This window comes from Lagopus muta, chromosome 19 (genome assembly GCF_023343835.1).
Source record: "Lagopus muta isolate bLagMut1 chromosome 19, bLagMut1 primary, whole genome shotgun sequence".
Classification (NCBI taxonomy): Eukaryota; Metazoa; Chordata; class Aves; order Galliformes; family Phasianidae; genus Lagopus; species Lagopus muta.
Window position 1 is genome coordinate 4844986 of NC_064451.1, and position 14555 is coordinate 4859540.

At 48.6% G+C, this 14555-nt stretch overlaps 1 protein-coding gene across 3 annotated transcripts in view; it reads left to right on the top strand.

The window, feature by feature from the left end:
* The window catches only part of LOC125702540 (collagen alpha-1(XXVII) chain-like), a 127011-nt gene that overhangs the window by 100092 nt on the left and 12364 nt on the right, over nucleotides 1-14555 (top strand). For all 3 annotated transcript variants that reach the window (XR_007380632.1, XM_048965961.1, XM_048965960.1), the window contains exons 38-45: nucleotides 5583-5636; nucleotides 5970-6077; nucleotides 7320-7373; nucleotides 7524-7577; nucleotides 12046-12102; nucleotides 12262-12315; nucleotides 12975-13028; nucleotides 13970-14023. Coding sequence is in view for 2 of the 3 variants with exons in the window: in XM_048965961.1 (XP_048821918.1) it covers nucleotides 5583-5636; nucleotides 5970-6077; nucleotides 7320-7373; nucleotides 7524-7577; nucleotides 12046-12102; nucleotides 12262-12315; nucleotides 12975-13028; nucleotides 13970-14023 (489 nt within the window). In the remaining variant the exon portion in view is untranslated. The remainder of the gene's footprint in view (nucleotides 1-5582; nucleotides 5637-5969; nucleotides 6078-7319; nucleotides 7374-7523; nucleotides 7578-12045; nucleotides 12103-12261; nucleotides 12316-12974; nucleotides 13029-13969; nucleotides 14024-14555) is intronic.

The following is a 14555-nucleotide window of genomic DNA, read 5'->3' on the forward strand; positions in this document are numbered from 1 at the left end:
GGTGGTTGAGGGCTTGCACTTCTCCTGCACCGCCCATCCATCCATCAAGGCACCATCTTTGTCTCATGGGCTGCCTTAGGGATGTGGAAATAGAGGAAGAAAGGGGAAAAAAGGCTCTTCCAGAGACAACAAATGAGTAGGAGTTCAGAGCTATTGGCCCAAACCAGAGCAACTCAGAGCACAGCTCTGTGCACAATCTTCTCTGCTACCTTATGCTACGACTGCTTAGAAAAGAATGAGTCAAATAAATGTTCCCATCCAGAAAATCAAAAATTGAATATTTCGGAGCAATGTCTGCATACAGATTAGGACTCGCTCTGAAGCAGGGAGGTTGGCGTACAAGGTTTTTGTTTGCTTTCCGTATTCTAAGTTGAGGAACTCAGCTGAAAAGAAGATCATGGCAATGCTAAGAATAGTTTCTCCATCCAAGTCTTCTTGTAGGGTTTCCCCATCTCACTTTCTCTTTGAAGTCAACCAGCCAGCTGTACCTGCTCTCACCACTCGAGTTTCCACAAGCAAGCCAATGGCCCATTGCTTCCCAGTGCTCCCAGCAAAGCCCTCTGAACCTTCCAATACAATCAGGTCTTTCTTCTCAGGAATAGTTGAGTCTTTCTTCTTTCCCCATACCCATTCAGGAGCTGCTTCTTGTGTTTCCTCCGCTTTCAAACTACGGCTAGGCATAGAGATTAGGAAATGTGTTTCTTATAAATCCAAAACATTTATGTCTTCAAATGCCCGGCCCCAATAATCCCACTAATTTCCTGAGTGCTTGTGAACTGTCCTATACGGGGCAGGCTCTGCTCGATCAAAGTTTATTAAGTAGAGGTTCTCATATGGAGACATTGCTGAGCAGTAGGAAATGATACGGGGCTTTTTCATTTCCCTTTAAATGAGCTGGCTGGCTGGGCCTTGAACAATATGGGCATGGTTGTCCTATGTTTCATGCTTACTACCTTCACTGCTTTAGCTTTTCTGCCCTTCCTGCTTCCAGTGCCTCCAACTATCACCATCTTTCCCATCACCATTGGCACTTTCTTTTCTTTACTCACTGGCTGTGTTCTGGTTCTTCTATTTCTTCCTGCCTCACATTTGGTAGGAAGGAGTGACCTCAGACCTCCACTTCCTGACACGCAAAACATCTGGAAGCATTCTGCATAACAGCATCAAGTAACGCTGAACCCATCCGAGATGGGATTTGGGAAGGTGTCTTTCCAGGCACCATGCTCTCTTCCAGTTGTGATCTGCAAGAAAAAAAAGGAAAGTTGCCCTCTGAAGAGCCAAGAGTCGTAGTGCTCCTTGGCTCCAACCAGGCTGGTGAGCGCTGTCCTTGAGATTCACTTCCTGACATCCCTGCGTATGTGCAGAGCATCGCAAAGCGTAGGGGAAGTTGGGTCTGCAGCAGAGCCCTGCTTGGCTCTGTTTGGGGCATATCTCTCTGCAGTTCATTCAACTTCCTTATTTTGTTTTTCTCTGTGCTGTTGTTGTAACATAGATTTCAACTGTTGATGACTTGAGAATTTAAAGCTGGGCTGCGCATCTGTTTGCTCACATTAACACTGTGCTGTGCGAGAGAGCCGACATTGCTGCCAAGGCCATCAGCAGCCCAGAGCCTCTTTTTTTTTGTCCTTAAAAACTCATCAATTTGCATTGAAAAATAAATCATTCGGCTTCTGCCACAGGCGATCGTCTCATGCTGTACTACAAGATCTCAAAGAATTGGGTCCTTATTGAAGCTGGCAATGGAATTTTGCTTCCCTGGGATATTTTAGCATACCTTAAGGCACGTGAATTTGTTACAACTGCTGCTTTCTGCTGTTCCTCGTCACTAATACCATTATCTTCAGATGGAACTAACATGCTTCTCTAATGAGGAGCGCAGTACACAAAATCACCATTTAGAAGTAATCTTGCTCACGGAAGAAGCCTGGAAGGAAGATTTGCTTTTTCATACAACAAAATGTCTACAAACCTCAAAAATAAAAGCATCAAGTGTTTAGTGCCTTGGCACGCTAACCCAGATGATCTGAATCTAGCAAAAAGAACCTGGAATGAATCATTCTGATGTATAAACTCCTCTCCATCTTCCGCCCCTCCTTGCTCAGGACAGTGGGAAGCCTGGAAACTTCACGTTGCAATGAAATAGGCACCAAAAGGTGCCAGATCCCTGAGGGGCTATGGAGACCCTGCATGAATCACAGAATGCATTCAGAACAAATTCTGTCCTACGGAATTTGATTTATCAGTGTTGGGTTTTTTTCCCTTCTTCTGGCCCCAGTTTTTCCATTCCTGGATAAATGAGTCAGAAGAATGGGAAAAAGGGAAATCTGACCTTTTTTGAAGGCGACCAAATGGTTTTTGGGCTGGCCATGGCCTGTGTGTCCCTGCCATGTGTCAGTGCAGTGATTTCTTGGAACTGTGCAAACCAAGACATATCTGGGATTGCAACAAACATCCACAGCATCAGGAACGACACAAGGAAAGATACCACATCTCTGGGAACCCCAGGCAAATGTTGAGCTGTCTCTACATTCATCTGGGCTAAATTCCTGTGCAGCTGGAGAAAGCACATCCAGGAATATCAGCCACATGGTAGGCTTCCCGCTCACCAGCAGAGCTCCTCTGGCCAAAGTCCTAGAAAGCAGTGCTGGTGGAGCATGGAAATATCCCTAGCTGATAGAGCTTGCTCCATCTGAGGAGGTGGCTGAGACTGCAGGATCTGCAAGCCATGTCTCTGCTGCCAGTGTTGCCAGCATGGTTGAACCCATTTATTCATACTAGCAAAGCTTTTAACAAGAGCTGGCTTGGTAGGAGACCTCACAGGATGATTTCTGGTTGACCACAAGTGACAGCTGGGCTCACGGCTATCGCTGACCAGAGGCAGAGCTATTGCCAAGATTTCATTCCCAGCCATGAAGAAGGAGCACATCCCAGCTGGAGGAGTCAGGAGGACATTCTGGAGATGGTGAACATCCCTGCGCAGTGAGGTCACTGCAGCACCAGGCAGTTTATCAGAGCCCATAGCTGTGCTGAGACCCCACCAACATGGAAAGGTGATCTGGAACAACTAGGGACAGCAAGACCCTGTCTGAACACAGCACAGTCTCCTGTGGACGAGTTTAATGCTGTGGACAGGACTTGGGCTGTTGAAGATGGGATTCATTTTGCTTTTCCCTTCTCCCATGTGACTCTAGTCCTATATCTGCACTTCAAGATTCAAGCGTGAAGTTGAATGCAGATTTTAGGAGCAATTTGGAAATGTCTCTTAGGAGGAAGAATGAAGGTCCAAACCTGCCTTCCCAGAAAGCAAAGACATTCTGGGTGCAGGGCAGAAGCGAATTTCAGTCATGGCTTCTATGGGAGATGCATCAGGAGTGGGAACCAGGCTGTACAAACAACCCCTTCAATTTGGCTGTGGGATCCCTGTGACCTCCTGCAGGAACAAAGGGCCCATCTGCCCTGCACGTTTATAAGGGGTTCATCCAATCCATGCACTGCTGCCTGCATTTGTTCAACGTGTAACACACCCTGATCCTGGGGAGGCAAGTACAAGTAATGTGGAAGTCTTTGATTCAATGGCCTTTGCAGCACAGAGCGTCAAGAGCGCATCTCAGTGTGCAGGATTATTCTGCTGGAGAAGATTAGCAACTCAACCATCACCAGGGCCAGGAACAGATTTAGCTTAAAATGGGCTTTCTCCAATTCACAAGAAATATCCATTGCCTGTAATTCCAAAAAATCTTACTGCCCATTCCATGAAGAAAAAATATGATGCAACTAATTAGAAGTCTCAGTTGCATCATTACTCTTCACGGCTTGTTTTGTGAGTGATACTGCTACTCAGTCTCCAAATTTTCAGGCCAGTAAGCATCTCAGTATTGGTGCAGAGAAGGTCAGCTGTGCAATGACATATATATACCCAAAAAATATAATATCCAATAGCCATCTGATATATCCAGTGATGTATACATGGCACAGTTGGGTGTCTGGTTCCTCGTCCCGTGTCGGGTTGGCTGCACAATGAGCTAGGGGTGGCCCAGTTGGATGCTGCCATTGGTGAGGATGCTTTGTGCTCATCAGTGTACAGCACGTGGGTGACCCTCACTTCTGGGTGACCCTCACTTCATCGCCTGTGGGAAACTAATTGCAAAAGTGTCCTCTTGGAAAAGGGCAGCACGAAAACAGCAAACAAAGCCTCAAGCAAACTGGAAGAGAAGAACAGGACCTGTGGAGTCCTCAGAGGGACCCATCCTTTGTGAAGCTCTGGAGGTGTTGGCAAGGCGTGCACTTGAGGTGCTTGACTTACCGAAAGTGGAGCTATTCCCTCTGGGGAGGTGAAGGAGTGATACGATTCTTCAGGGCTATTAGAAGCCTGAATTGCTCCTTTGTGTTAAGAGCAGGCACTCAGGAGGCCCATGTTTCAGATCGGAGTAGAACCCCTGAGGCATGGTCGCATTTATAAGTTGCTTTTGTTCACCTGAGAGACCAATAGCTCTCTGCAACATCAGCAGAGGTGGGCACTACACCTTCTTACCCCACCCTGCGGAGGGAGAGATGCTGCACTGGTGTGTAGATGCTGTTGAAATGTTCGTCACGATTGCCAAAAATTATGAGTTATTTTCTTCAGTGGTGCTTTTGCTTCATTCAGCCAGATCCAAAATATGTTGTCTGCATTGCAGCCAGCGGGGCCAAACATTGAAAAAATAAATTCCCTGGGCTCCCTCAGGAGAGTGTGCTGAACTTTGTGCTTGCCACAGCTCATGTCATCTGCAAGGATGGCTGGCAGCGTCTGCTGCATGGAGGCACAAAGCAGGCTGGCATCTCTCAGCACTGTGGCTCCTACCTGAAGTTTCCCATCCAAACCTATTTCTAGCTGAGATCAGGATGTTGTGATTTCTGTGTGCTGTCTATTGCAATAATAATAGCATAAAAGGAGAGCTTTTGCATTGTAATCAAAAAGTTGTGGATGACAGCTAGATAGACAATGAAACAACTGTCTGTTTTTGCAGATAGAAGATAAAGAATTGCTGCTGAAGCAGTATTTGCATTGCCATTATTCTAGAGCCATATCAGAGTACTGACATCCAATTCAGTGCATCAGTTGGTGGTGAGCAGTGCTCATGGGCCAGAGGAAGAGTTGTGTAGGGGTCAGAGGAAACGTGGCTCCCATGTTTTGAACACTACTGAAATTCCCCTTTTGCATCCTCAAGGACAGACATGTGATGGCTTTCCATCACCTGCAGGTCCTTGATATGAGCAGATGAAAAACATCTCCTTGCAGCAATGTTCTGTAGTCACTGGGCACAGAGATCTTTCCTCCTCTAAGCCATGAGGTTTCCTGTTCATCCATGTGGTGGAGCAACTCAAAGATGAACTTGGCCATGCTGTAGTACCTGGGAACTGTGTCCTTGCCTGCATTGCTGCCTACCCACCCTGTTGGCTCCCTTGGGAGTAGAACAGGATGGGTGAGGATGCTGTTAGGGTTGCGTGCACCAGCAAAGTGAACGGCGTGCTGGTTGGGATTGGATTTATTTGCTTTCTCATTCCAATAGCTTTTTTTTTTTTTTTTTTTTTGTACTCCCTAGGGACCAGAAGGGAAACCAGGAAAACAGGGGGAAAAGGGCAAGCCTGGCCAGAAGGTAAGAACATCTGCCACTGATAACAGTTCCTCCTCTGGATCTCATTTTCTTTGCTCATCATTGATCATAGAATCATATAATGGTGTGAGTTGGAAAGGACTTTAAGGATCATTTAGTTCCAAGCCCCCTGCAATGAACAGAACACCAACCTCCACCAGGTGAGGTTGCCATGGCCCATCCAGCCTGGCCATGAGCACCTCGAAGAATGGGGCATCCATAACTCCTCTGGATGTGCCAGCATCTCACCACCCTCACACTGGTGCCTCAGCACCCTTGTAGTTGTCTGTAGAAGCTGTGTTGTCCTGTGTTAACCTCTGTGCTTTCATTATGCAGGGCAGCAAGGGCTACCAGGGGCAGCTTGGCGAGACAGGACCTCCAGGGAAGGAGGGGCCGAAGGGGAACCAAGGCCCTAAAGGATCCCGAGGTACCCTGGGACCTATGGTGAGAAGAGCTCTGCAAATGGTTGAACACAAGACCAGAAATGTGGTTAGCTGTGCTGGGCATGGGCCTAGAGAGCAGAGAGCCCAACAGGGCCAACAGATCAGAGGGAGTGAAATGATGGCCGATGTTAAATAGACCAAAAGAGCATAACACTTGCACTGAGCAGCAGAGGAGAGGCTCCATGATGGTGGCAATGATGCCCCGTGACCCCAGCTCACACTGCATTGTGGTGGTTCTGTACAATTCCCCAGACAGGATGAAATATTGGGGATTTTTGCTTGTAAATGGAGTGGTCTGACAGCTATTTTTGCTAGGATCTTTCCCTTTGAGACTGCACAGTCAGTGCACTTTTAAGTCAAACTGTGTTGATAGAAGGAACTCTGCCTTGGATTTCTGCCCTGCTTCTACACCCACTCTTGATCTACTTATCTAAAATAATTGCAACAAGAGGAAATATAGCATGGGAAAGAGTTTGAGTTGGGGCCTGAAGGTGAGGTTTTCAGCAACAGTAGTATGACAGGGAGGGAAGAAAGTTAATTTATGTGAGACAAATGAATTCATTATGCAGCAGTAAGTAACAAGAACTTCCTCATGTATTGCAGGCTGGTAAGGAAACTTTTTGCACTTTGTTTGGTTGAACTCAGTGTAAATCAGGAGTTACTTATGAACTAGGAATGGTGGTGATGTTTCAGAACAGTAGCAAATGAATGATGGAATAAGGGTTCTGCTGATAGTGTTCTCTTGCATCAGAAATTATGTCCACCCCATATGTCTTCTCTACTCATTGGCAACATCTCCATGGATTATTTCACAGCAAGTCGAGCAGTGTCTGAGCAGCAGTGCGTTGGACTGAGCACGTCTCTGCAGCCTGTCTTGAGGAAAGGGTTTTCTTCCACACTAAATGGGTTTATCTGGAAAGGTTGCAATCCATTTTAATCTGATGATCTGGCTTAAACCTTTTTGTGCAGATTGATAGAGATGCAACAAAGAGCTTTTGCAACGCCCTCATCACAACCCAGAAAACTCCCTTCCTGCCCTCAGAACCCACACCGAAAGGTTTCCTCCCTGCAGTTCAGGATTAGGTCACGCATGGGATTGGTCTCACTGGTGGACTCCCTAGCACAATGCTAATCTGGATATAAAGATGTCCAAAAGGGCAGATGAAGAATTCATACCCAGTGCATCCCTGTGGGTTACACCTGCAGGCTGCTCTCATGGTGCTTCCTTTGCTTGCTTCTGCAGGGTGCTCCAGGAAGGATGGGTGCTCAGGGGGAGCCTGGCTTGAAAGGTTACCAGGTGAGAGCTTCATTTTCATCCTCCATCTCCTAACAGTTCTTAGCTATAACAAATGTACCACTCCAGCATGTGGCTATGTCAGAAATCCAAGCAGGACTTTGGCTCAGACTGCTCCTTCCTGTCTCCTCACGCACTGTCTGCTCTCTGCAGGGACACGCAGGACCACCAGGGCCAATTGGACCACCGGGGCCGAAGGGTGAGAAGGTAAGGCAGCAAAGCAGCTCTGCAGTGCATGCAAACCAGCACTGCTCAGCTCTGCAGCGTCACCATTACAGCATCAGCACCAAAGCTTGGCCCCTGGAGGCTTGCACAGCCTGGGCAAGGGTAGAAATGGTTGTATCCCACAGCAAAAAAACATGTGCCAGTGTTGGTCTTGAAAGAGGGTCTTGCCCCAGCCATCTTCAGCACTAGATTTCCCACGTCTCCAAGTTCGTGTGTGCTTGAGTTGCTGCCATCGGCGCTACAGCCAGCCGGGGAGGTTCTCAAAGCAGAGCTGGTCCCCATCGCCTTTGCCCCGCGTTCCTCCTCGCTGCTGTGACTCAGCCCAGCTGCAGCGAGGGGCTCGCCGGGGGGCGCTGGGCTGACTCAGAGCTCTCTCTGCACACCGGCTTTCCCCTTGCGTTTTTCCCCTTTTGCTGAGTCAGCGCGGCCGTAACCAGTTCAGGCTGGAGCAGTGACTCACGCTGTAATGGTTTCCTGTCGGCAGGGCTGGATGCTCCCAGGCCAACCGACCCAGCTGGCCGCGCGGTGCTGCTGGAGCCCCTCACGTGCCGCGGTAGCAGCAGCAATGCTCCTTCCCCCATTAGGGGCAGGGAGGTGGTGGGGATTGGGAACGGTCAGTGCCGGGGTCCCAGGGAAACGGAAAGATGTGTGAATTCATTTTGCTCATTTTCCACCTCCCCAGCACTGCAGCTGAGAGTTTTTGCGGGTGGTTGCAGACGGACGTGCGCAAACAGCAGCTTTGCTGCTTGCAAAAGGAGACAGTGAGACTCGGAGATCCCGAGGGCGCGTCTCGGCCGGGGCTCCGCGTGCATCGTGTCTGTGTCAGGACACCCTGCCTTCAGGGTGTCGCACTGCTCTGCCTTCAGACTCCTCGTGCTGGTGGCCAGGGGGCGATGTGGCAGGGCGAGCTGTTGTGCTCCACTATCACACATCCCCTGCCTCGGCAATTTTGCTTAAGGCACAAGCACATGCTGCTTTTTCTCTCGTTTCCTGCTGCTTCATCCACGTCTCTATCACTGCCTTGCTGGATTTCTACCCCCAGCTCCTCTCATGCTGCCCTCCCCAGTAGCACTGCTGCCTCCTGCAGGAGCATGCCCGTGTACACTCATGGGAGCCAAGCACAGCCCGGTGTGATGCAAGGGCTCACAGCCAAGCACGTTGTCCAGCTGACAGCCTGGCCAGAGGCTTCTCACAGCCCCACTGCTGACGCTTGAGCATCTTGCAAAAGTTGAGAGCTGTGACTACCAAAAGCACAGTCACCATTGGCTTTAGAGCAGGAAGAGATGTGCAGAAATGTGTCTGTTGCTTAAATTTTGACTACTGCTTTTCTTTTCTTCATCTCTGCACGTTTTTAAATGTGCCATCTTCTTGAAAGCCATCGTCCCAAACATGAGACTTGTGTTATTACCATCATTGTGGATCTTTTATTGTCAGAGCTCAGCAGCAGCATGTAACAGCTTATCCAAGAATGAGTAAACAAACTCTAATTGTCAGTTTCCAATCTGAAGCCTGGCAAAGACTCCAGAGCATCCTGCTGAGAGCAGTCAGAGCTGTTTGTGGCCATTGATAGCCAAATCTCACCCTAGCCCTGCAGGATGGGAGGGCTGCAGGCTGCCAGCTGCAGCCAAACCAGAAGAGCCCAGTGCCACCTGCTCAGCCTCCAGCAACACCTGCTGCACCACCCAACTGCTCCACAAAACTTGCACCTAGAAGTTTTCTTAGCCATCCTTCCTTCTTGTCTCCTAAGGCTGATCCCAGCCCAAGGACAGATTTCTTCCCTTCGGACATCTCTGACCTCACACAAGCGTCTGAACGTTAAAATGGAAGCCTGAATCTGAGAACAGGAGCAGAAATGGAAATAGGACTGTGGCCGCTCTGTATAAACTATGCTTTAAGTGTAGCTTTTGTGAAGAAGGAGAATACGTAATGGTGGGGAAGGTCTTCTCTTTTCCAGAGCAGCAAATGGGGTGGAGAAAGGCACTGTTGCAAACGCAGCTCCATTGTGCCATCCCGACCAGCTACCAGGCCACATTTAGTACATTTACAGCTCCTCAAAGAGGCCTTGCTCTGAGCAGACGCCTGCACTTGGCAGCTGCTTAAAGCAGTCCAGATGGGATCCTTTTAAAAATTACAAACTGGCGTATCTCACTTTGGGACGAGAGCCAACAATAACAAGCCTTCCCTTCTTCTCCATGCATTTTCCATTTGTATCCCAACATGTTTACTTTGCTGCCCTTTACTCTAACTTTTTTTCACTGCAACTTTCCAAAGAATTAGTGCAGACCTTTCATCTCCCTCTCGAGCAGCTGAGGCATCAGGAAGTCGTGGAGGAGCTCTGTCTCGCAGCCCTAGAGCTGACCACTGCCCCAGGATTTTCTCTGAAGACAAAGCACAGAGTGGCAATTAGACTCAAGGAGACACAGAACTGCCACTCGGATTTTGGGGAGAGAGTCTGTGAGTTTTGGCACTGGGCAGAATTGTGAGCCTTCCTTGAGTTCATCACAGCCACCTCGGCTCTGCATGGCAAGGTGTTCACATCCTGCTGGTGCCGAGGCTGCTGTACCATAACATCTCTGCTGGGATTGGTTTGGTTTCTTTTCTGAGACCTGAGAAATGGTGTCCTTGTTTCCCCTCTCTCCTGCACTCCTTTAATATGGCTTGAAAGCGAACCAGTTGCCAGGACTTCTGCTGCCAACTTCACCCAGCAAGTTCTTTAGCACTGGAAACCGTTGGCAGAAGTCTTTAGGCATTGCTTTGCTTTTCCTCTATTCTGCCCCCAAATCTCTCCATCCATATTGCTCAGCAGTATATTTTCAAGCCATTCTGGCACAGTTTCTTCCCACATATTTCATTTACCAACATACCTCCAAGAAGACTGGGGTTCACCACCCATCTCGTGATCTGTTATGGCCATGCATAACCACCACCTGGGAGTTACTGGCAGTGCCCATCCAACAAATTTGGAAGCAGCAAAGGAAGAATATGCCACTGTCATCAAGCACGTAACGAAGAGAGATGTACTGAGCTCTTTTCTGCCTGTTGGGGTTAACTGCAAGAGATTGCCAAATCTCGAGTCTCATTCTGTCAAGCTACAAAGTTCAGGCCTGGTGCTCAGCCCCATGAGAAGTCAAGAGTGGCTCAGCGTCTCTCAGGAGTGGCACTGCTCTGTTTCCAAAGAGTGTGCCCAGTTCCTAAAGAAAATGAGCCTTGGCATCACCATGAAAGATCTTTCTCCCTGCTGGTTATTTACTGCTCCAGTTGTGTTACTGCCAAACTTCACGTATAAGCAAAGCACCCAAGCACCTCCCAGAGAAATTCCCACTGAGAAACTTCACAGGTATCCTTACCATCAGCAGCTCCAACACCAGCAGAAGAGGAGAGTAGTGGAGAGAAACTCAAAGGCAGTCATAAATACACAGAAAGGGTGATCCAGCTGCTGAGGATTGCAGGAGCCTGAAGGAAACATGGCTCTGCATGGCCATGCAGACTTGGGCTTTGAAGGTGCCAGGAGCCCCGCGCAGAGCAAACACGGCAGCTCCACGGTGCCAGAATCCCCCAGCCCTCCTCTCTCCAGGAGCTGCACATCAAAGGAGCTGCGAGACACTTTCGTCCCAAGGAGCCAGAGTGCCAGAGACACAGCGATAGGGAGCAGCCAAAAACCAGAGGAGCTGGAATATAGCTATCTTCTATGGGAAGCAAAGAAACAGCCATGTCTGAGCTAAACTCCAGAGCAAACAGAGCACCGTGACCCCAAGTGACTTACACAATTGAATTTTAACATGCAGCCTCTGTGTGGAGACCCTTGAGGGATCTCTCTGTGGATATTTTAGGGAGAGCTCAGTTATCTGCCAGCCCAAACCATGAGCTCTGGGCTCCTGCTGGGAGCCGTGCCGTCAATGAGCAGAGATGCTCATGCAATTAGTGTGTAAGGGACCGACCCTCTCACCTGGGCGAAGGTGAGAGAAGATCAGAGAAGCCCACGGTGGGGTCACAGAAGGCAGGAGCCCAACCAGACCACTGCTGTTCCCATGGCAGCCATGGCTGCACTCAGTGAGAGCGGAGAAGTGCTTGATTAAAGAGTTTGGTTTGACTGCTGGTGATAAAATTCAGAGGCAGAACTGTTTCCCATGTTTTCCTAATTACGTGCTTCTTGCTTCGCTTTAGGAATTGTTGAGAATAACTCTGTGTACCTCGTTCCTTGGGGAGGATGGTTAGACTGGGCAGAAACCACCAGCAAAGAAATTAGGGAAGAAATATGAACAGTCAGCATGCTAGAGGACGTGCAACAAAATAATAGTGATAATTTTGACATTGTGTGGATGAAAAGTTGGTGAAATCGACACAGACTTTGAGTGAGGAGGCCCATGAGATGAGAAAACTGGATCAGGTCTAGACAGAAGCATCTGCCATATCAGCTGCAGCCTGTTAATGACAGCGTTTTCCCTCACAGGGAGAACAAGGTGATGACGGGAAGGTGGAAGGCCCGCAGGGACCACCCGGAGACAGAGTAAGATATTAAATCCCTTCCCTAATCAATGCTGGCCTGGGTTTTGCCAGGGGATGAGCTGAGTTGCTTCTTTACTTATGCAACATACAAAAGGCATCGAGATTCTGCGGATAACAGGACTTTTAACATCTAACTCATGCCTTTGTTGTGTTGCTGCAGGGTCCTGTTGGTGACAGAGGAGATCGAGGGGAGCCCGGAGACCCTGGTTATCCTGTGAGTCGTATTCCCAGTATGTGATTCAGAAATGATTGTCTTGGGAAGGTTTGTGGTTATCAAGGAGATACCCTGGAGAAGGTGTGTGGGAGACAGGTCATGTAATGCCAGACAAAACTCAAGACTTGATGTGCCAATGGCTGCAGATTGTTTCACAGGAAGATCTCTGTTAATTTAGATATTTTGAAGCTTCCAAAACCTTAACAGGATTTCTCTCAAAAGCAGAGCTGTGAGGATTCCCTTTATGTGGGACGTAACTGGGGTTGATCTGTAAAGGCTCTATGGGCTTTCTCACCTCCATCCAAAATCCAGTTGCTGTAATTGATCAGAGCAACCCATTCCAGGAACCCAGCAGAGCAGCACTGTTGCTGCTGTATTTTGTAGGACAGCAGCCTACAACTGTTAGCTTAAACTGATGCTGTGTGTATTAGAAGATACTCCTTCCTGCTTGCACAGTGACAAGCAGTTCCTCTGAGCTACTTCTTTCCAGTGTGCATCCACAGCAGCATGTACACTACCCATGAGCTTCAACATTTGTGCATTAGCAGAATGCAGATATATTTACCTTTCCCTGCCCTGCTCTGCATGCTGTGTTTGTTCATCATTGCCACAAAGATATCTAAGGACAAACAAATGTTCCCTCTCTTGTTTTATTTAAGGGCCAAGAAGGGCTTGATGGAGAAAGAGGAAAACCTGGACAGCAAGGCTTACCTGTAAGAAATGGTGCTTTATTGTAAGCTACACAGTGTCACATGCATGTGAAAAACAGATGCAGGAGGGTAGGAAGGGCTGTAGTAGGGGATGTGTGCTGAGCTGTGACATGCAGCGTGTGCATTTCCATAACCCACGCCTCTGAAATGAACAATTTGAGCCATGTATTGAGACCAAAAAATAGGTGATAGAACAGGAGGCACCCCCAATAGCCTACCCCTGGAACAGTATTTCTGAACAGGCCAGGAGGGATTTGAAAGCTTAGGAGATGAGCAGTGCAAGATGGCCGTGATGCTGGAAGGGTCCACTTGGAAATGGTGCTTTTGAGGAGAGCTGCTCCAGTGTGGGGCCATTTCATTCAGCCTGCATGGCATTTCCTCTCAGCACACAAAAATCCAGAAGGCCAGAAGAAGGGATGAAAACATGGGGGATGGGGGATGGAGGGATGTGCGATGGTGAATTGCTTCACTTCTCCATCAGGGTTGCTCCCTGATGTCTGACATCCAGGCCAAGCCAAGGAAAGGGCTGCAGCATGCAGAAGAGAGGTAGTACCAGTATGGGGATGTGCTCGCCGTATGGAGCACTCGTTCTGCACGTAGCTTTTGCAGGGTCTTTCCCAAACCAGGCTCCTTCCTCCTCACTTCTCAGCACGGTTTTCCAGGCACGGTCTGGAATTCAGCAAACCGATTCCCCAAACATGAGCACCACCCAAGTGAGGGGGTAGCGCTGCTTCTTCTCCAGTTGATACCCTGTTAAATGCTCTCTGGAGACAATTCCTTGCTCTCTTTCCCCCAGGAGGCCTGTCTGAGCACAGGCTGTTCCCGTGAATTGTTTCCATACGGTCAGTGTTGTTAGGGCACAAAAAAATGCTGTTCTTTCTACTTCGTGCAAGATATTGCCAGATGAGAATTTCAAGCAGATTTTTCATGCTTGTGTTTTGTAGGGGAATCCTGGACCACCAGGCCAGCCAGGAGCAAAGGGATCCAAAGGTGATGTGGTAGGTTTCAGCAGGGTGGATTTGTAGCATCCTAAGTTTGAAGAAGATGTCTGATTAAGAGAACTCGGATGTTTTGTGTGTGATTTGGCCAAAGGTCTATACCTTGAAAGACTGTGGGAAGCCCTAGTGGGAGGGCTGCAAGTATGTGTTTAAGTGCCCAACCCCAATGGCTGGTTGGCTTCATGGAGCTGGAGTGGACCAAGACAATAGCAGCTCCAAATGGAAGGTGAATCTGGGGCACGTCTTTGGTCATGGCCATCACTGTGTCTCTTTCCCATAACCCTGCATGTGCTGCTACAGCCACAGCTAGCTGGTCTGCCCCTAAGGAGATCTGAGCCAGGCAAGTTCCTTCACTTGAACCATAAACTTTTCTGGCTTGAAACTTTCCAGATTCGGAGCCCATATGGTTCTTCTCTTTCCTGGAAGAGACCTTCTAACTTCTTGCCTTTACTGAGCAAGAAAACACAGCACACACAGCTCCTTTGAGGTTCAGTGTGGTACCTACTCTGACTTCCACATCTGGTTGTAATGA